This window comes from Nicotiana sylvestris, chromosome 3 (genome assembly GCF_000393655.2).
Source record: "Nicotiana sylvestris chromosome 3, ASM39365v2, whole genome shotgun sequence".
NCBI classification, from domain to species: Eukaryota; Viridiplantae; Streptophyta; class Magnoliopsida; order Solanales; family Solanaceae; genus Nicotiana; species Nicotiana sylvestris.
The window spans coordinates 51491009-51512317 of NC_091059.1; the positions used below are offsets into that span (position 1 = coordinate 51491009).

The following is a 21309-nucleotide window of genomic DNA, read 5'->3' on the forward strand; positions in this document are numbered from 1 at the left end:
TTACACGTGTGAAGTAAAGGGCAACGATCTGAAGGACGACGAGATCGAGTCCGTCTTGCTGAAAAAATTTGGAGAAACACTTTCTAAAGGGGCAATGATGTGGTACCATAACTTGGCCCCAAAATCTATAGATTCGTTTGCCATGCTGGTAGATTCCTTCATAAAGGTGCATGTCGGGGCTATAAAAGTGGCCACAAGGAAATCCGACGTTTTCAAAATCAAGCAAAGGGAGAACGAGATGCTGCGAGAATTTGTATCTCGCTTTCAGATGGAACGAATGGAACTACCACCGGTCTTTGTTGACTGGGTGGTACAGGTCTTCACTCAAGGCCTGAATGAGCGAAGCTCGGCGGCTTCGAAGCAGCTAAAAGAGAATCTGGTCGAATATCTTGCCATGACCTAGTCAGACGTCCACAACTGATACCAGTCAAAAATCAGGGTCGAAGATGACCAGCTGGGAGCCCCTTCAGGCTCAGTATACCTAAGCAGGCTCCTGGCAAAGGAGCCAAAGCCAAACAAAGAAATGTATCAGCCAGACACCAAAGATATAAGTAACTCCCCGAGGTGTAACCTACCTTGCCATGATCAAAGGATAGACAAATGACAGAATCCTCGGGGACTGATCAACAGAGCCGGGTTTGATAGAAACGCGGGGTCAGCAGTGGCACCTCGCTTATCGGAATACAATTTCAATGTCGATGTATCAAACATTGTGTTCGCCATCATCAAAATCAGAGATGCCATATGGCCTAGGCCTATACAGTCGGATCCTTCTCAAAGGAACTATAACCTAGTGTGTGAATTTCACATAACGCACGGCTGCAGGATCGATGATTACCACCAACTCCGAGAGGAAGTAGCCAGACTACTCAATAAAGGTCACCTCTGAGAGTTCTTAGGCGATCGAGCTAAAATTTAGTTCCGGGAAAGAGAGGTGGCCAAGAAGAACAAAATAAATGAACTGCAACATGTTATCTATATGATCTTGGGAGGCATCGATGCTCCGCAGGAACTCGTGATGAGAATGACGAAAATATCCATCACAAGAGAAAAGCGAACCTAGGGATACATACCTGAAGATGCCCTCACATTCAGCAAAGAGGACACTGAGACCTTGTTTTAACCTCACAACGACGCACTAGTAATCTCTTTCCTCATAAATACATTTCAAATAAAACGTGTACTCGTGGATCCAGGTAGCTCGACCAACATTATCAGGTCGAGGGTAATAGAGCAACTCGGACTGTTTGATCAAATTATGCTCGCCACTCGAGTCCTTAATGGATTCAACATGGCAAGTGAAACAATGAAAGGAGAAATCACCCTCCCAGTCAATGTGGTCGGCACAACCCAAAATGTCAAATTTCATGTCATCGAAGGAGACATTAGGTGCAAAGCCTTGTTCGGACGACCGTGGATACACTGCATGAGAGAAGTACCGTCCACTCTCCACCATTTGATGAAATTCCCGATGAAGGATGGGATTAAAACCGTCTACGAGGAACAACATGCGGCAAGGGAAATTTTTGTGGTGCACGATGTGACACCGACACCAATACCTCAACTCACAAAAGGGTCAAAGTGTAATTAAACTACATCTTTGGTTAAGCCCGATTAAACATAGCATAGGACCATACCACGTCCTCATTACAAGGGACAAAGACGTATCAGACCTTGAAAATATCGCCGACACATCCCGTACTAAGGTATAACCATCTCCTTTTTTATTTTATATTTCACACTAACCCTTATGCAGGTGGCTGACTGAAGCAGTCTGAAGACCTTAAGGTTCTAAACCATTTGTTGCACTCTTTTCCTTCGATCGAGTTTTTGTCCCAAAAAGGGTTTTACCGGCAAGGTTTTTAACGAGGCAACATCCGCATGCTACCTAAGGAAGACTGGACAAGTATTCAAGGCTTTTTTTGCAATCGACCTCGAACACTGGGGGGATCCCTCCCGGAAGGTCATCCACTCAGAAAGGCCAAGAAACACCGAGTGGGGTCCCAATAGGAAATTGATGTATGGTCAAAATGGTCGAATGAACCGTGTCCGTATAGCCGGGCCCCCTGATGGCGGAGTCATATGTACTTGTATCAAGTAATCAAAGAATACCTTTATCGAAGCATCTCATACTCCTAAGGAAACTCAACATTTTTGCATAAACAATTCCTCCATCAAAACATCCCGAGCACTCGGGGACTGGCGTCGACAATACAACATCTGAACGACCTTCGGGTCAGGACTCCAAAATCATAAGCCCTCAATGAGGCAACATGAAAATTGTTAAATGTCTCCAAGGCTGAAAATGTCCCAAACACTCGGGGACTGGAGTGAAAATCTCCAAAACCGCATGACCTCAGGGTCGGAATCACCAAAATCGTAAGCCCTTAATGAGGCAATATCAAGTCTATGAGTAACGGCTCCCGAGCTAGAATACACTCGACGACTCGGGGACTATCATCAATCTCCATTCATTATAAAAGCCGAGGCCATAAGACCCCGAGCGGGCAAACTCGGTCTCGTGAGACCTACATAAAGTATCAGCAAATCTATAAGACCTCAAGCAAGGCATGAACCATACTTGTACCAAGTATCATCAAATCTGTAAGACTTCTAGCAAGGCATGAACCATACTTGTACCAAGTATTAGCAAATCTGTAAGACCTCAAGCAAGGCATGAACCATACTTGTACCAAGTATCAACAAATCTGTAAGACCTCAAGAAAGACATGAACCATACTTGTACCAAGTGTCTAAAAACTGTAACACCTCAAAGGCATGAAAATTTTGTAAGACCTTACTACATGCATAAACTCGATCCCGAAGTTAAGGCTATATATCGAACTTGTAAGACCCCTAAAAAGGCATACCCTCGATATAGATGCCTAAACTACTTCACTCGGGGTCAAAATGGGTCCAGCCAAGCACAAATGACTATGGTCATACGGCTGTACCAACCAAACTAACGCGACTTGGGGACGCCCGACCATCGCTACAAAATCACAGGCCTTCAATTACTTTGAATTTACTTCGAAAAGAATCGGTTAAATAGGCTACCCTCGACATAGGCAAAAAAGCTTCGACCATGTCAGCTCCAAATCACAGGCTTCGAGCTACTCAGCCTCCAAACCAAACCTCCTGAGGTGCTCGATCATCGCCACAAAATGACTTGTAATCGAGGTTCTTCCCAAACCATCGAAGAGTCAGGAAAAAATTATCTCAAAAAGCCCTTAACGAGGGAAAAATAAAGCCAATAAAAGGTCGCTTCGACCCAAGGAATAAGAGTCATTATCGCCAGCCCTCACTAAAGGTCGCTTCGACCCAAGTTGTAAAAGCCATTGTTGCCATCCCACATAAATCCAAAAACTTGAGTGTCGAATGAGCTCGAGTCGAAACCCGATTCGGAGACTGAACCCAAAATAGTTAACTACATATGCCTAAGGGCAAAGCGTAAGAGCTATTGTCGCCAGCCTAGTGAGCCTCAGGGCCACGCACATAAAAGATCGCTTCGTTCAAAGGCATAAAAGCCATTGTCGCCAGCCCATGCAAACATAAAGGCTTGAGGGTCAAATGAGATCGAGTCAAAACTCGACTTGGAGACTAAACACAAAATAGTTGAACAAAAGCATAAGATCTCAAACGCCAGCTTATACTAAAGGTCGCATCGACCAAGCGCGTAAGAGCCCACGGGCCAGCCTAATGAGCCCTAGGGCCATATTATGAATCTAAGGATTCTAACCAACTCTGAGACCAGTTCACTTGGCCAAATTCGAGACAGAAAGTGGTACAGAAAAGTAAAGCCACAAGGTTTTCTTTGTATACATATGCGAAAAAGCACAGTTTCCATCTATAAACATGCTTTGAAAATGCTACATACAAAATGGCAAAATCAATGCCCTCCCCCTGGGAGCTACGACCTGCTGGCCTCATCTTCACTTTCCTCGATGTCGGATAGAAATACCTGAGCATACGCTTGTCCTCCCTCGCTCGTGCCAACTCTTCCTAGAGAACAAAACCCCTAGTAAGGATCTCCTCGAGAGTCTTTTTTCGAGACTTGCAACGAGCATATTCTTTAATCTTCTCTTCACGATCGATGATCCTTCTCAACTCGGCTTGAGCATCGTTAGCGTCCTTCAAATAAACTTCCATCTCCTGATCAGCCTTAGTTCCGGTCAGTACGGCTCTAACCCGGGCATCAACGATCTCAGCCATGACCTTCGAAAGCTCAGATTTGAGCTTTGTGATCATGTCTGCTTGAACTAAAGCATTGTCACGAGCTAAGCGGAGTTGAACCTCTAAGGTAGGAACTTTAGCCAAGGCATCCTTCTCCTTTGAAGCCTGAACCTCTGCCCGAGCTTTTAGCTCATCGTAGTCACTCTTGGCTCGATCAGCTTCATCCCGAAGACATTCCAGGGCTTCTGTCTTTTTTTTGCAACTGGAATAGACAAAGTGTTAGCCTCAGACGCTAAAAGGCGGAACACATACTCACCCGGGACAAAAAACTACTTGCTCCATCCAGTAGCTCTCATAATTCAAGCACCGGCTCGCCTCATACCACAAGTGTGCCAACTCGACTTCCTTTTCCTCGCAAAGGAACCTAAGGGATATATCCTCATCCAGATCTTTCTGGAGCCTAGCGTCACGATGATGCAACTCAGACTTAAGCTTGTCGAAGGACTTCAAAAGAAAACCCGATAAGGAAAGGAAGACGGGGGATTCAAAGGGCCTATGTCGAAACTCATCACGAATTGAAGCTGCCAGACCTCCTCGAAGGCCAAGCACACATCTGTTAGTCTAGCTCCCTTGGTCTCAAAAGAATCAACTCCAATCGAGGCACGATCGCTCGGACAAATCACCTATCCAAAATCAGGAACCACGGGCGCAGCAGGTTCAGACAATGTTTCCATCTCGAAGCCCCGACCCCGTTTCGCTTTACTTTGAGCGCCATCACCCTGCGAAGGCATATCCCGCTTATTATTGTCGTTCTTTAGCCCGGAAGTTGGCAACCCTTCCCCCACTGCGGAGGAGCATGGCCTTGCCTTAGAAGGCTCTCTGATACATGCGACAGCAAGATTAATATGCAGAAATGGAAAATGTCTCTCCAAATGTATGAAGGAAAGGGAAAAGTAGTACAACACATACCGTGATGCTTTGCTTCCCATCTGCCCTGAGATGAAGCTTGCCACTTGTGCTCCTCACAAGTCGAGTGGGTCGCCAACTCACGTACCCAACTAGGAAGATCAAGAACGTCGCCCGACACCCATGAAACCGCTACAGAAAAGGAAAGGCATGGTTACGAAACTAGCATACGCCAGAAACAAATTTGAGAAATCACGGGATGTACCACTTACGTGAATAGTTCCATTCCTCAGGGAATGACATAAGTCCTACAGGAATAATGTTCGTAATCCGTACCCAGACGAACCGACTTATCGAATCCTGATCTCTATCTTCCTCATCATCAACAACGAAGGGCGTGGTTGTCTGACACCGCAAGGTTAGCAGACCTCGATGGTGAAAGGGTCGGTACAACCTTTCAACACTATTCGCCAAAACGACGGGTGGATCTATGCCAAGGTAACCCGATACTTTAAATAGAAGTCAAGCACAACCCTATCAATGGGACCTAGTGTGAAAGGATACATGTACACATTCAGGAATCCATCGACACGATCTGTGATGCCCTCACCAGGGGAAAGTGTCTATAGCGCTACTTTCTCCCCCCATCCGCAGTCTTTCCTCACTAACTCAAGGTGCTCATCTCCTATCGAAGAAATAATATTCAAGGTAAACTCTCATTGATCCTGAGCGTCGGGAGCGGAACTCTCCCCTCTCTGCTGGACAGACCCTGATGTAGCAGTCATGGCTATGGCGAGACTAGAAACCTGAAGCAGGAACTTGTGCAAATACTTTATTACTGAGATAATGAAGGGCTCAATGACGAAGCAGAAGTATAACTATCTAAAATAGTGGGATCTCCAAAGGAGCGGAAGCGACCCTATATATGAAAAACAATGGCAGCGACCCGCCTGCCTAAAAGGCCAACGCCATCATCGCTAGCCCTGAGGTGGTACCCAACCTCGATGATCTCCATCAAAAAGAAATTAGGCTTTAAGAAGCCAACGACATCATCGCCAGCCCTGAGGTGGTACCCGACCTCGAGGATCTCCATAAAAAAAGCTAATCTTTAAGAAGCCAACGACATCATCGCCAGCCTCGAGGTGGTACCCGATCTCGAGGACCTCCTTCAAAAAATAAGTTAGGCTCTAGGAAGCCTTTAACATCATTTCAAGATTCGATATGGTACCCGATTTCGAAGGCTCCTCTCAAGAAGAAAATAAGCACTTTAAGCTCTGTCCATAAGGTTTCGACCTCGGGATATCATCTAAAATCGGGCAGTCCCTCATCCGGGACCTATCTACAATGCCTTGAGGTTATATACATTAAGTTCAAGACAAGTTTCCAGATGCACCGGGTCAACCCTCACTCGGGGGCTACTCTCGAAAGGCGTAATGACAGGCGCAGTTAATGCGTTCTTGGGAGCTGAATCAACAACATTGTTATAGTTTTAATAAACGAGAAATTGTAACACTTTGAATGATTTTCAAGAAGCAAAACGACGAGACATTTTTGGCTATCGCGAAGACCTACATCACAAGTTAACATCATCAGTATGGCGCCATCATAAAAACCCCGAAGTGTCAGATGTCAAAATCATTTCTTGTCGCTTCTCTCTAAGAAACGCGGGGACTATCTGTATACAGCAAAATTGGAGGGTCCAATTTCTCGTCATTAAGGCATTTCAGAAGATCATCTCGAAGCCTCGGAGCTACAAGGCTATGGCCGAGTTTCCTCCCTCGAGGTTTATCGATGCCCGACCTAGGGATAATTGTGACCGCGACCATGATAGAAAAGGGGGAGTTCCCAAGGTACATGACTAGGACTGACAGAGCCTGCCGGTCTACTCTAAACCCGAATTAGGGTGTCACATCTAGCTGTCCCATCCCCATATCTTTGTAATTAATGTATTTTGAACTATGTTAGGATTCCCCTCCCTATATAAAGGGGATCCTTACCATTTTTTAAAGTCTGGTGCCTCAATTACTCCACATGAAATATACCAGAACATTCTCTCTGCTCTCATTTATTATCTCCATTGTTGTTCTTGATTTATTGCTTATCATTGGCCATAAAGAGTCTTCCTTAATTATAATATAACTGTTAGCCCTACCCCGATTACCCTCAATATCTCGTAGCCGAGCCCTGGGATTGACTTCAAGGTCCCGAATCGACAAGCTCGAGGCCCCGATTAAAAAGCCTATTGGTTTGATTATCACTCTCTCCTTAATTTTTATTTTGTTTCTAAGTCTCACATATCTAGCATCAACTGCTTAACAACTAGCATATAAATAGATCATGTATTTTTAGAGTCCCATCAATAAATTTAATTGTTATTACCATTTTCACGGTAAACAACGACATATGGTGGATAAGGATTTTTTGGCCTATCTGGCCTATGTTCAAGATACTACTACAAAGACTCCCATGATAGATTCACACATTTGGTGCGGATGTTTTCCGATATATTTCCTGCTGACTTATCAGGCATATCACTAGATTGTGATACTGATTTCACATTAATTTTGCACAAGCACCCAGCCTATCTCTATTATGCCTTATTGTTTGACTCATGTGGAGTTGAGAAAGCTGAAGGAGGAGCTTCAGGACGAGTGTGTCACCTTGGGAAGCACTGATACTATTTGTGAAGAAGAAGGATGGAAGTATTTGAATATGCATTGATAAAGGCCAGTTGAATAAGGTGACCATCAAGAATAAGTATTCATTGACACTCGTTGATTACTTATTCGATCGACTTCAGGATTCTAGGGTGTTCTAGAAGATCACTGATATTTGGCTTAAAGTATGTATATTTATATGCATATTGCCTCGTATTTTACTCATGTTTCGTAGATTTTATATGTGTAAGGTAATGATTTATTCTAATTTATGGTATTTTTATGTGTAGGAGCCATCCAGAAGCAATGTGGGATGAAATTCCACGATTTGAAGCAAAAAGAGAACACAATGAAACTTGGGATCGTGTAGCGCCATAGGTAGCGTGGGGCGGTACCTGTGGCCCAGCTTCCAGAAGCAAATATTTTCTAGCGCCCCACGCAACCTTGTGCTCCGGATGAGAGGTTTCACTCCTATTTTATCCGGGACAAGGTTATTTCGGCCAAAGACTCCCAACTCATATAAAAGCAAGTCTAAACCTATTTTGGAGGGGGAGACACCACTTGGAGAGGAAAACACACGCACGGGAGCAAAGATTCTCAATGTTGTTTCCTCTTCTCTTTCTTTAACTGTATAGTTTATTAGTTCTAGAGTTGTGGGATGCTACATGAATGTTTTAGTTTGAAGCTTGAATTGTTCTTATTATTTATCATATTGGTTTGTTTATTCAATCTTGCATTTAATTATTTGATTGTTTGATCACCATTTGAATACTATCTCTGAATGTAGGATTAAACTCGGGACAAAGAATTTTAGATTGCATATTAGATTGAGTAGAGCAAGATCTTGAACGTGAGTATCGGGAACGGATTTGCGGTTAGGATAGGAATATACCTAATCACCTTACTTGATTATTATACAGGAATTACTAATGCGTTCTTGTTAATCCTAATTCCATAAGAATATAGGTGTTAGGTTAGCTTGAATAGGTGAGTAGTGCTTCGGGAGAATACTGTAGGTAATATTAGCAATGTTAATCAATAAACCAGATAAATTAATTAGACAACTTAAGTAGAAAATTCAATGGGATTGTTATCTAACCCATAGATCTAGAATATTTTCTCCCATCGATTTCATCCCTAAGATTACATTTTTGTTTCCTTTATATTTTAGTTACCTCTTCTAGATTAGTTTACTTTAGATTTATTTACTTTAGAAAATTGCCCTAATAGATCAATTATCTTAGTTTAATTTAGAAAATAAGTAATCACAAGTCTCTGTAGGTATGATATCTAGATTTACAATCCTATATTACTTGCCGACCACGTATGCTTACATGTGCATTTAGGAGCAATAAGTTTTTGGTGCCATTGCGGGACTTAGAAATTAACTATTTTACTAGATTAGATTTTTACTTTCTTTTCCATGTTTTTTTTAAATTTTACCTTAGTTTAATAATTTATTATCTTTGTTAATATGGCATCTTAGAATGAGAATTGGTTGAATATTGATCATTCTTATTTTGGTTATCAAGGTGGCCATTGGGATAGTTGTCCGAATTTTTTTTACCCTTTTCCGGGCCCCATTATGATGTTTCTAATTATATTCATGAGTTGGATAGGATCATGGAAGTGGAGGAGGTGGAATGCGCTGCTCGTTTTATGGACATGGTGAGGCAAGTAATTGAGCAAAATGATGAATTTCAAAAAAACAAATACTACCGTAGAAATCAAAGTATCATAGGCTAGAATGGAAGAATTAATGGCCAATTATCAAGAACCTCAACTCGACAAAGAGAGTGAGTTCCCACAAGAGGTAAAATTAAAGAAGCAGATATAGTGAGCCAATAATGGCTAGAGAAACAAGCTCATCTAATAAAATTTCAAGGGTTTCTACGGAAAGGTCTTTCAAATTTTGCAGAACAATTGATAGAAGGGAGAACTGAGCTCAGGCAAGAGCTAGACCAATGTGGCTCAGATATCCATGACATGCAGGCTTAATTGAATAAAAAGATTGAGGCATATGATACCCAACAACAAATTATTATGGATGCGACCAACTTGTGAAGCAGAAAGAGGAGTTCCAACTATTCGACTAAAATATTATTGATGATGCCAAGGTTGAGGAAGTGTGAAAATGTAATGGATTGTAGAGTTGGGGCGCATCGGACCTCATTCTAACAATTTTTTAACATTGTGATTGGTTGGTGATACGAGAATTGATCCATTCGAGTGTATGGAGGAGTCAATGGATGAGGAACAAAGTTCATATAGTCTGAAATTTGTGATGCCAAAGAGACACAATGACATCCCTCACTTAAAGGCCATGAAGTTCAAGATGCGATATCAATTGCTCGGTTCCTGTATTTTCACACCACCATCCTAGGAACGTGACAAAAAAATTGATGTAATATTAGGGGCACAATTCATATCCTCAAAGTGGAAGAAAAAGTGGTGAAAATGTTGGTGTCGTGTAGGGACATTAAATCAAGCGATTGTTGGGAGGCAACACAATTCTATTTTTTCTTTATATTTTTTATTGTGCTATCTTTGTAGTGTTTTTTTTTGTGTTTTGTAGGAGTAGGAGCATGGAGTCAAATCGAGTAAGCATGTGAAAAATCGAGGAGGTGGTTGGCATTAAGTTTGGGGTGCCGACACAAAGGATTATCCTTGGGATAAGTCAGGGTAATTTTATATACTATCATAGCTTAATTATAGTATTCTTTCTTAATGTAGTGATTTGTGTAAAGAAAAAAAAAATTGAGAAAAAAATTCAGAAAATTTTGAACTTTTCCCGACGATAGATCTTTTGGAAAGTTTTCTTGAGGGATTAAGGTCCAATAAAAAGATTACCAAAAGGTATGATAAACAGAAAAATAAAAAATATGTCCTTTATTTTTCTTTAGGTAGTAATAATCCCTCGTGGTTTCTCTTTGTGCATCGATTCTTTTCCATGAGATTTAGTTTGAACCAGGCAATAATATTTATTATTTTTAGAGTAGATCAAGTATTTGGAAATAAAATGAGGCGTCCTTGACGTGTTTGATAGTAGCATATTTAAGTTTTGGCATGTGGAATATATTCCCTATGTTTCGAAATTTAATGCCTTGATGAAATTGGATAGGGTATCTTGTGACGCCTATGTCTCTTTTGCTGGACTTATATTCACTTTATGCTTAAAGCTTAATATCTTTTAGTTCCGTCAATAGTTTGTGGCTCCGTGAATATCATGTGACGCCTATGTACTTAGATTCTTAGTTTTTTCTTCCTCTTCTCTTTCTTTGACTTTATATTTTATTAGTTATAGAGTTGGGGTGCTACATGAACGTTGTAGTTTGAAGCTTGAATTGTTCTTATTATTTTATTATATTGGTATTTTTGTTCAATTTTGCGCTTAATTATTTGATTGCTTGATCACCAATTGAATACTATCTAAGAATCTAGGATTGAACTCGGGAGAGAGAATTTTAGATTGCATATATGATTGAGTAGAGCAAGATCTTGAACCTGAGTATCGGGAACAGATTTGCGGTTATGATAGTAATATATCTAATCGCCTTGCTTGATTATTATACAGGATTTACTAATGCGTTCTTGTTAATCCTAGTTCCATAGGAATATAGGCCTTAGGTTAGCTTGAATAAGCGATTAATAATTCAGGAGAATACTACAAGTAATATTATCCCTGTCAATCAATAAAGCAGATAAATTAACTATACAACTTAAGTAGAAAATTCAACGGAATTTTCAACTAACCCATAGCTCTAGAATATTTTCTCCTATCGAATTCATCCCTAAGATTGCAGATTTATTTCCTCTAATTTTTTAGTTTACTATTCTAGATTAGTTTTAGTTAAATATTCATACTTAAGAAAATTGCTTGAATAGAATAATTGTCTTAGTTTAATTTTGTAAATAGTTAATCGCAAGTCCATGAGTATGATATCTGCACAGACAATCATATATTACTTGTCGACCACGTATACTTGCACGTGTATTTTGGAGCAACAATCAACATGAGATCTGGGGTTTCATCAACTAAGGATTTGTGCTTAAGATGTTTTGAAGACAACTTTCTAGACTAGATATGGGCACTACGAGTTTCTAGGGATGTCCTTTGGCTTGACTAATACTACAACAACATTTATGAATTTGATGAATCGGGTGTTCAGTCCATATCTGGACTCATTTGTCATTGTATTCATTGATGACATATTGATTTACTCGCATAGCATATAGGAGCACAAGGAACATTTAAGGATAGTGCTTAAGACTTTGAGGGAACAAAAGTTATATGCTAAGTTCTCCAAGTGTGAGTTCTGGTTAGATTCTGTGGCATTCTTGGGGTATGTGTGTCAGCGAAGGGTATTAAGGTGGATACGAGGAAGATCGAGGTAGTCAAGAGCTGGACTCGTCCTATCACATTGACCGAGATCAGGAATTTCTTGGTTCTAGTAGGTTATTATCGCCAGTTTGTGAAAGGCTTCTCACCTATTGTTGCTTGTTTGACTAGATTGACCCAGAAGGGTGTTCAATTTAGATGTTCCGATGATTGCGAGGCAAGATTTCTGAAGTTAAAGACCGCATTGACTATAGCACCAGCGTTTGTTTTTCCTTCTAGTTTAGGGATGGACATTATGTATTGCGATGCTTCAAGTGTTGGGTTGGGTTGTGTATTGATGTAGGAGGGGCGAGTAATTGCATATGCTTCACATCAGTTAAAGCTCCATGAGAAGACTTACTATGTGCATGATCTGGAGTTGGTTGCGATAGTACATGCTCTCAAGATATGAAGGCATTATCTTTATGGTGTGTCGTGTGAGGTTTATAGTGATCATCGCAGTTTGCAACATCAATTTAAGCAGAGGGATATTAATTTGAGGCAGTGGAGGTGTCTTGAGTTACTAAAGGACCATGATATTACCATCATGTGTCATATATTAATGCCTGGTCAACTGGATGTTCGAAGAATAAATAGGGAAATCAATGAAAGTTTATATCAACAATATGTTGGTTAAGTCCCTGCGAGCAGAGGACCATTTGAAACATTTGCAAGAAACTTTTTACATATTGACGAAGTACAATATGATGCTAAACCAGAAGAAATGTGCATTTAGAGTCAGCTTGGGAAAGTTTCTCAGATTCATGTTATCTAACGGGGGAATAGAGATCAACCCAGATAAAATAAAGTCCATAAAAGACATCACCATAGTCAACAACGTTAAGGCAGTACAAAGATTGATCGAGCGGATAGCCACATTGGGCCGGTTCATTTTGAGATCCGGATAAGAGCCATCGATTCTTCTCACTATTGAAAAGAAGAACAACTTCTCTTGGAACCTAGAGTGATAGCAAGCTTTAGAAAAACTCAAGCTATACCTGTCGAGCCCCTCATTGATGCACGCTCCGAAGGCGGACGAACAACTGTACCTTTACTTGGTGATTTCCGAAGTGGCAGTAAGTGGTGTCCTGGTCCAAGAAGAAGAAGGTCTAGAACTGGCTAAGTGCCTAGGGGCCGAAGTGATCGAGGCCAAATGTGACTCCCTCCTTGTCGTAAATCAAGTCAATGGGACATTCGAGGTAAAACAGGAATGGATGCGGAGGTACTTGGATAAGTTGCAAGTGACCTTAAACCAATTCAAGGAATGGACTCTAAAAAACGTACCTCAGGATCAAAATAGAGAGGCCGACACGTGGGCCACCTTGGGATCGTCTGTCCACTTCGATGAATTTGAATCGAGTCAGTGGTACAATTGATGAACTCGGTGGTAGAAGAAGGTCATACCGAGGTAAACTCGACAAGCTTGACTTGGAATTGGATAAACAAGTACATAGACTACCTGAAGACAGGAAAATTGCGATCGGATCCCATGGAGTCGAGAGCCCTGCGCACCAAAGTTGCCAGGTTTAGCTTGGTCGAGGGGAAGTTGTTCAGAAGATCCTTTTTAGCCCACTAGCTAGGTGCTTAGGTTAAGGGGAGACTAAATACGCTATGAAAGAGGCCCATGAGGGCACTTGTGGGAACCACTCAGGGGTAGAATCCCTGGTTTGGAAGTTAATCAGAGCTAGTTACTACCTGGTTTAGAACCCGTTCTTTCTAGACTACAACATGGAAGCCTTAATCCTCGACGAGGTGGGGGAACCGAGCCTCAAGTTCCAGTATGCTACTGAAATGTGAAACGGCAAGGAATGACCACGAGTCTCGGACTTATTGTATCAAAGGCGAAAAGCCTCCCTGGTCCGGCAGGCTGCCTAAAAGCAGCGAGTGGGACGGTACTACAACCGAAGAACTAACCTTCGATATTTCCTAGTCGGGGACTTGGTGTTAAGGGAAGTAATGCTACAAACCAAGAACCTAAACGGCGGGAAAACTAGGCCCCAACTGGGAAGGACCGTATAGAGTTTCCAGAATAATCAGGAAAGGTTTGTATAAACTCGAGTCGTGAAACAGTTTACTACTACCAAACAACTAGAACACGACACATTTTAAGAGATACTACTGCTAAGGTACAAGCACATTTCCCTTTTGAAATTTGCTATACAATGGACTAACTTATGCAGGTACTCGGCCAAGGGCAAATGTGACGATTAGGTCTTAAAGTATGTGTTGTACTATTTTTTCCCTTGAACTGGTTTTCCCGAAGTGTGTTTTACAGAAAGGTTTTAAGGATGCAACAGTAAAATGTGACACCTTAGTTTTGAAGGCGGCCTAAATCCGAAGTTGCTAATCACCTGTGCCGGACCAATAGTATTCGAGCCCTTACAAGTTTGGTCTCAAATAAAAAGTTTATGCGCCTCTGATAATATACTCTACATGCAAGGCCACAAAAGAAATTTTCCCTCTATATTTTGTCACCACGAATTTTGCACCATCGATACATACGTTGAGTTACTTTGAACAAATAACGGATCCTAAATCCTAGAGCCTACGGACTTCCCCTACTCGGGGACTGTCATCCGATAAAAAGATTGGATAGCTCAGGATATCGAGTCTTGGAGGCACCGAACCTATTAGGAAGGGCCCAAATATGAAAGGCTATGCCCAACTTAAAATGGCTCGGAGACGTCCAAGATCGTAATCAGAAAGTAGCGCCCTTACATATGATTAAATCCTATTAAAAGGTTACGTTTGGCAAAACACCATCGTGTACGATTAAAACACTCAAGTATATTAAAGGTCATCATTTCTTTAAGATATTTAGAAGCCTAAACAACTCATAGTTATTATCGAGATTGGCCCTCATTTGGGCTTCCAGAGAACAGGTACTCTAGATTATGTCCAATTTTATGCTAAGGCATTAATGACGATCTTCAAATAAATACTTGCAAATAGATACTGAAAAATAAAAGACACAATGTTCTCGAAGGGAAAATTTTATAAATTCAAAAAAGTATTTACAAAGGCGGCATGATAAAATGGTCTCAAAATAAACGAAAAAGAAATATGCAAAAAAAGAGAGAAGCTAAGGCATCTTCGCCTAATCTTCACTAGAGCCCCACTCAGCATCGGAACCATCGGGCTCACATAGTTCTTTTGCCTCGTCCTCAAGCCTCTAAGCCTCTTCAATCTCGGCCGATAGATCAAACACCTAGGCATGAATCTCCTCAAGGGTCTCCCTTTGGTTCTACTACTTTACATATTCGTCCTTTGTTATTAAGCGGGCCTCAGCTATTTCCATGTCAGTTTTGTATTGGGCTAGCATCTTCTAGACCTAGGAGGAATCGATCGAGGCTGCCTCTAACTTGGACTTTGTCGAGTGTATAGCGTATATAAAATTCTATCTTGTACTCTGTGAAATAATAGTATAAAACGATATCGAACCCACATAGATTGGTCTATCTATTCTATAGACAATTCTGGTTTAATTTACCATTTGAGAAAATAAGAAAGAGTTGAGTTGTGAATTAACTAACTAAAAACGCATGAATAGAGCAATAGAAAATATTTTATTTTTCACAAATATAATAAAAAGGTGTTGGGATCTTAACTTCACTTAATATTTCTATTATATAGTAGAATTATTATTCTTCAATTTCTATTTCTGAAAGAAGTATAAATGCCTCTCATGATTACAAATATATATTATTACTCAATTTGAATAATTAATTGCACTCCTCTCGGTTATACAAATTAATCTCAAAATAGTAATGCTAAAGAACCAGAAATATATGATTGAACTAAAACATGTTCTTAATAGTAAGTCCCTTTCGGTTATCCTACTTGTTATAAGTGATTATTACACCATTCGCCTCTCTCGATTACAAAAAAGTGTAAAATTAATTATAACATAAAAGAGATAGATGTTACTGAATAAATATTAACATCTATCAATACTACAATTTGTAGACATGTGATTTTTGACCCTCCCCAAGATTTTTCATATTTTAGCACGTAAATATTTAATTTAGGCCTAATATAGCTATTTCAACTATTTTTGACTTCTTTACTTTATTTTCGCCATAAAAATGGAAAATTACAAAAAAAAAATACTTTAGTATGTATCTATCATAATTATTTAAAAAAATATAATGAAAAAATACCAAAAAAAAAAAATACAAAAATAGTACCTTATTTTTATATTTATATAATTTTGAAAATACAAAAATATATAATAGTTTCATGTTAGCTTTTGCATTCTGTAGTATTTTTATCTTATTTTAAAATGAGTCAATTAAGGTGTTGGATCCCAATTTTAAGAGTTTTTGGAGCCCAATTCGGATTAGTCCATTAAGCCTAGGGACCCTTCTAGACTCTTCTTTGGAACAAAAACAAATAAAAAAGACCCTAAAGACTTAACACAAAAGCCCTAGGGACTAATTGTCAAAATACACAAAATAATAACCTAAACCTAGACTCTACATAAAAAAACGCCTAGGGACCTAGGGCAGCAGGAACGCTGTTTCTATCAAACGAGACCCCCACCATCAGTTCATCTACTTCTTCAAAAGCACCCCCAGAACTCCATTGAAGCAGCCATTTTTCCATGTGTTTTACAGGAGCTCTCACAGCTTCATCTTCTTCATAAGAGAAGCAACCTTGCCCCAAGCCAGTCTGTTCCCGACTTCATCTTCTTAACCAACACCCCTGAACATCACAACAACCAGCCCATCTCCAATCATCCCAATGACCAGCCAAAAAACCAGTCAACAACGTCCACCAATTCCATCGACGACCACCCTTCAGCTCACCATCGTCGGAAAACGACCACCCCACACGTCGGACACAATAACCAGCAACCCCGGCCAAATTCTCCATCTCGGTCATCAGTCACCACCACCAGCATGTCGCCAGAACCACTCTTCAAACCATCTATCGAACCCCTATCTCTGACCAAACCAGCATCTAGCTGCAAAAGAAGAGAGGAAAGGGAGTTCGAAAAACAGTAACGACAACATAAAAGCAAACAAAGCTGACCCGCGCTGCCTGAAACTTGCCGGAAAAACAAGCTCCAGCGGCTCGTCGGATTAACAAGTTCCAGACGCGATAAGCAGAATCAAGCGACCTTACCCCAGCTCACCATCGTCGCTGTTTCTTTCCATTCCTCCACCCCCTACTGTCTTTGTATTGTCGGAGTCTCATAGTCAACGATGAACGGGTAGTAACGTCATGGGTTTGGCTAGAATTATTTCTTTGGCATTGCTTTTCTTGCGTCGTTTGGCTGTGGTTCCAGTATCGCCTTGTTATGGTAATTGAGTCATGGGTTCCGGCGAGTGTCGAGGTTTGGATCGTAGTTCCGTCGAGGTTTCCATTTTGGTCCGGTGATTAATGTTGTTTATTCGGCGTGAAGATTCAATGTAAGATTCACTTGCTTTGCTTTCATTTTGGTTTTGTTCTGATCATACGTTGTTGAAATGCATTTCTTTTGCATCTTGAAGTATTGCTAATGCTGAGCGTAGGGATTAATTAGTAAATGAATTATCTCTAATTGGGTTATACGCTAACATTTCAAAGGGGTGGTTGGAATCTTACTTGATTTTTGTTTATGACCATTGTGTTCCAGAATTGGTTCTTTGAAATATCGAGTCTTAACATGGAATCACGGTAGTTTGCATTAGGCACAATTTTAATTAATAATCATGATAGTGTATACGTCCGCGTAGTATAATTACGATTCCAAAAACTAGTTCGGAGTATGCGTTCGCGCAACTTCGATCAAATTCTTCTTAATAATAAAATTGATTTTCATAGGCTACTAATTAATCCGAAGTGTTCCATCCACGATTTAATTTTCCATGGCCCTCGCAAACTTGTAAATGTGTTAGTTGCTTTAGGCGCATATTTTAATAATATTACCTTCCTAAACTCGGGTGTGCATTTCATGTGGCCCAAATCAAATCTTAAACGTTGAATAAAATATGTTTAGGATTGCGGGTGCATTTCATGTGGCGCAATCCAAAGACGTATTTTAAACGACGTTCAATCTTCTTTAAAAATTGATTAAAAGTGGTTTAAAGTTAAAATGCACATAGGTTTAAAAGTGTTTTAAAATCATATAATTGGCCAATTATAATAGTTGGGAGACCATGCTAAAACCACGGAATCCGGGAATGCCTAACACCTTCTCCCAGGTTAACAAAATTCCTTAACCGGATTTCTGGTTCGCGGACTGTAATACATAGTCAATCTTTTCCTTGATTCGGGATTTGAACCGGTGACTTGGGACACCATAAATTATCCCAATTGGCGACTCCGAATTTTTAATAAATAAATAATCCCGTTGCGATTGTCACTTTAAGTTGGAAAAAACTCCCTTATATATACCCCTTACGGGGTGTAGTAAAAAAGGAGGCGTGACAGCTCTGGCGACTCTGCTGGGGAATGAACCCAGAATCTCTAGTTCAGGGTTCAAGAATTCGAGCTTAGAATAATTGTTATAGTTGGCTTTATCCATTATCTGAATTTGTTACATGATTTGGGCCTAATGTGCTAATTGATTGCTTTTACCGCTTTGATATTCCGTGAACTGTATATAAACTGTTGCGAAATCCCTCTTCTCTATGAGTCTTCTAAATCATGAAGAAGTGTGCACTTCGTGTGACTTCTTTTCAGTTAGAGTCATATTACAAATTTAGAACGAGGTTCGGACAAGTTGCAAAGCCGGTAAAACTTCTGTATTCCCGATACGCTGCCCCCCCTTGGCTTGACATGTCCGCTCGACTAAGCCAGGTCTAGAACAAATAAACCCAGGTTTAAACCTAGTATAATAATACCTCATGCCGGATCCCTAGTAGGAATGTTTGTTTGCATCATGTGCATTTTGACTTTGGAGACTCAACACAGGGGTTGGGTCTGTCTAGGATAGGTGCACCCGAAACAAAAAGACCATCCTGATGCATCCTACTTGCTACTTGTACATTTATTTGCTTCGAACTTGCATGCTGACCGACTTACGAGTATTGGGAGAAGTTGAGGAAAGAGAAATAGCAGTATGAGGGTTAAAGAGAGTTAATAGCCTCTTCTGAAAAAAACCAATGTCCAAATAGTGTCGAAACTCTGCCGAATTTTGAGAAAATAAAAATAAAAGAAAAAAAAGGAAAAACAAAAGTTGGCGTTTCAAAAAAAAATAGTTTTATTTGCCAGTGAAATGAAAAAAAAAGTCTTGTTTTCAAAAATAGTTTGTTTATTTGCCCGAACTACGCCAGTTTGATTCTCACAGGGTGTGAGATACGTAGGCAACACCCATCGGGTCCAACTTCCTTTTTTGCAAAAGTAGCCAAAAGAACAAAAAATTTACGTTAATTTGAAAATAATTAGGGTGATGCCATTCTTGTCAAAAATAGCTGAATGTCCCTAAAAGGGCACCGGAATGCTGTTTTTGCAAGAACAACCACTTTTGGTCACTTTAAACGGTTTTGGCTGGTTAGCTGACACAGCTTTGAAAGCTTCGTTTTTCGAAGTGCTGAAAGGCCATGTTGGCAAGGCCGGATGTTTTGTGAAAATTTTGAAAAAATGGTCATTTCTCTTAAGTCAAAACGAGTCATGGTCTTCTTTTAATTAAAATCACCTTAATAAATGTGCAGGATGAGCACAAATCAAAATAAACCTTTCTCAGGCTGTGAAGAGATCCCTTTGGAGCTACATTTGTGGTGGCATGATTTGGGGGGCGACAGCAGGAAAGTTGTGACAAAAGCATTGGGCGGTCTTATTGGGCTCTTGAAGGTTAAGCCCAGAAAAGACGTGATTGAGGCCTTGATACCATTTTGGGACCCAGCACATAATGTGTTCTACTTTGCGGATTTCGAGTTAACTCCAACGCTAGAAGAGATAGCAGGCTATGATGGTTTCGAAGGGAATCTCAGAAGTCAATACCTGGTAGCACCAAGAACAGTGACATCTCACAAATATTTGGACTTGTTAAGCATCAGTCGGGACATCCGAGACAGAAATCTGGCCAAAGGATTTTGTACCTTCTACTTTCTATATCGACATTATGGGAATCCCCGTGACTTCGAAACACCAGATACCGGTCTTACTCACGCTAGAAATCAATACAAGTGGGAAGCTCGTAGAGGATTAGCTTTCATAGTGGCGTTCCTGGGTATCTTGGTTTGCCCGAGAAAAGACGGGAACATAGAGATGGGGCTAGTAGGGATAGCCAACTTTATGATGGAAAAGGCAAATGGGACTATAGTGCCGCTGATCTTGGCAAAAATTTACCGAGCTCTCACTCTCTATCGAGAAGGAGCAAATTTCTTTGAAGGGTGCAATATGCTGTTACAAATATGGATGGAGGAACACCTTTGCCACCGTCCCGGATACTTGAATTGCGTTATGACTGGCCTTGAGTGCATTGAAAAACATGAAAAGCAAGTGGAGGGTTATGAGTTTCCGGATGGTACGGGAGCATGGAATGCTCATTTGAGATCGTTGACCTCAAATAAGATCAAATGGACATTCGGGTGGCTCTCGGTCAACGAAGTAATATATATGTCGGCTGAGGTATGTTTTTTGTTGTTGATGGGTCTTCGGAGTATCCATCCTTATGCTCCGTACAGAGTCTTACGTCAGTTAGGCCAATACTAGACCATCCCACACAATGAACATTTGAGTTAGCAAGTCATTGAGTTAGATACAAAAGCTGCTTTCCCAGAAGAGAAAGTGCGCCGGATTTGGCATCAGTGTAGATTCTTAGGGTCTAATACTCAAGTACGGGACCTATCCAGAGTCGAGGTGGAGCCTAGTTACACTGCTTGGTATGGTAAAATATCCCGAGTTCAACATGAACCTGACAGGCCCGCAAAGAGACCCTATGTCCAACAATTCACTGACGGAGCACAAGTGCAATGGGACTGGCTGACCAAAGAAAACGAATACAGGGCTACCATAAGCAAATTGGAAAAGTAAGTAAGAGAACTTCAATTTGAGAATAGCTTGCAAGTCATGGCGAATGAAGGAGAAAAGAAAAGGCTAGCCAAAGAAAATGAGGCCCTTCGAGCTCAAATTCAGAAAATGAAAGTAGCGGCAGAAAATCCAGCCCGAAGTGATAGAGACGAAAAACTCATCGCTAACTTGAGGCACACAGTAAATGACTGTAGTTTTGATTTGAACAAAGCAGAAAGTGAACTAGATAAGGCT

The 21309-nt window shown here is 40.7% G+C and overlaps 1 protein-coding gene across 1 annotated transcript; it reads right to left on the reverse strand.

Moving 5' to 3' along the window:
- Positions 1-4002: 4002 nt before the first annotated feature.
- LOC138887345 (uncharacterized) lies at positions 4003-5162 on the reverse strand. Its single transcript, XM_070169080.1, has 2 exons — positions 5143-5162; positions 4003-4435 (listed from the first exon to the last, which is right to left on the reverse strand). The coding sequence occupies exons 1-2, from the start codon at positions 5160-5162 to the stop codon at positions 4003-4005; spliced, it is 453 nt and encodes a 150-aa protein (XP_070025181.1).
- Positions 5163-21309: the final 16147 nt, after the last annotated feature.

Bases quoted from the DNA above. Each gene is read 5' to 3' on its own strand.
- LOC138887345 (XM_070169080.1), bottom strand. From the start codon at position 5,162: ATGGGAAGCAAAGCATCACG. The intron at 4,436-5,142 runs GTATGTGTTGTA...TGTCTATTCCAG, and splicing joins ATGGGAAGCAAAGCATCACG to TTGCAAAAAAAAGACAGAAG.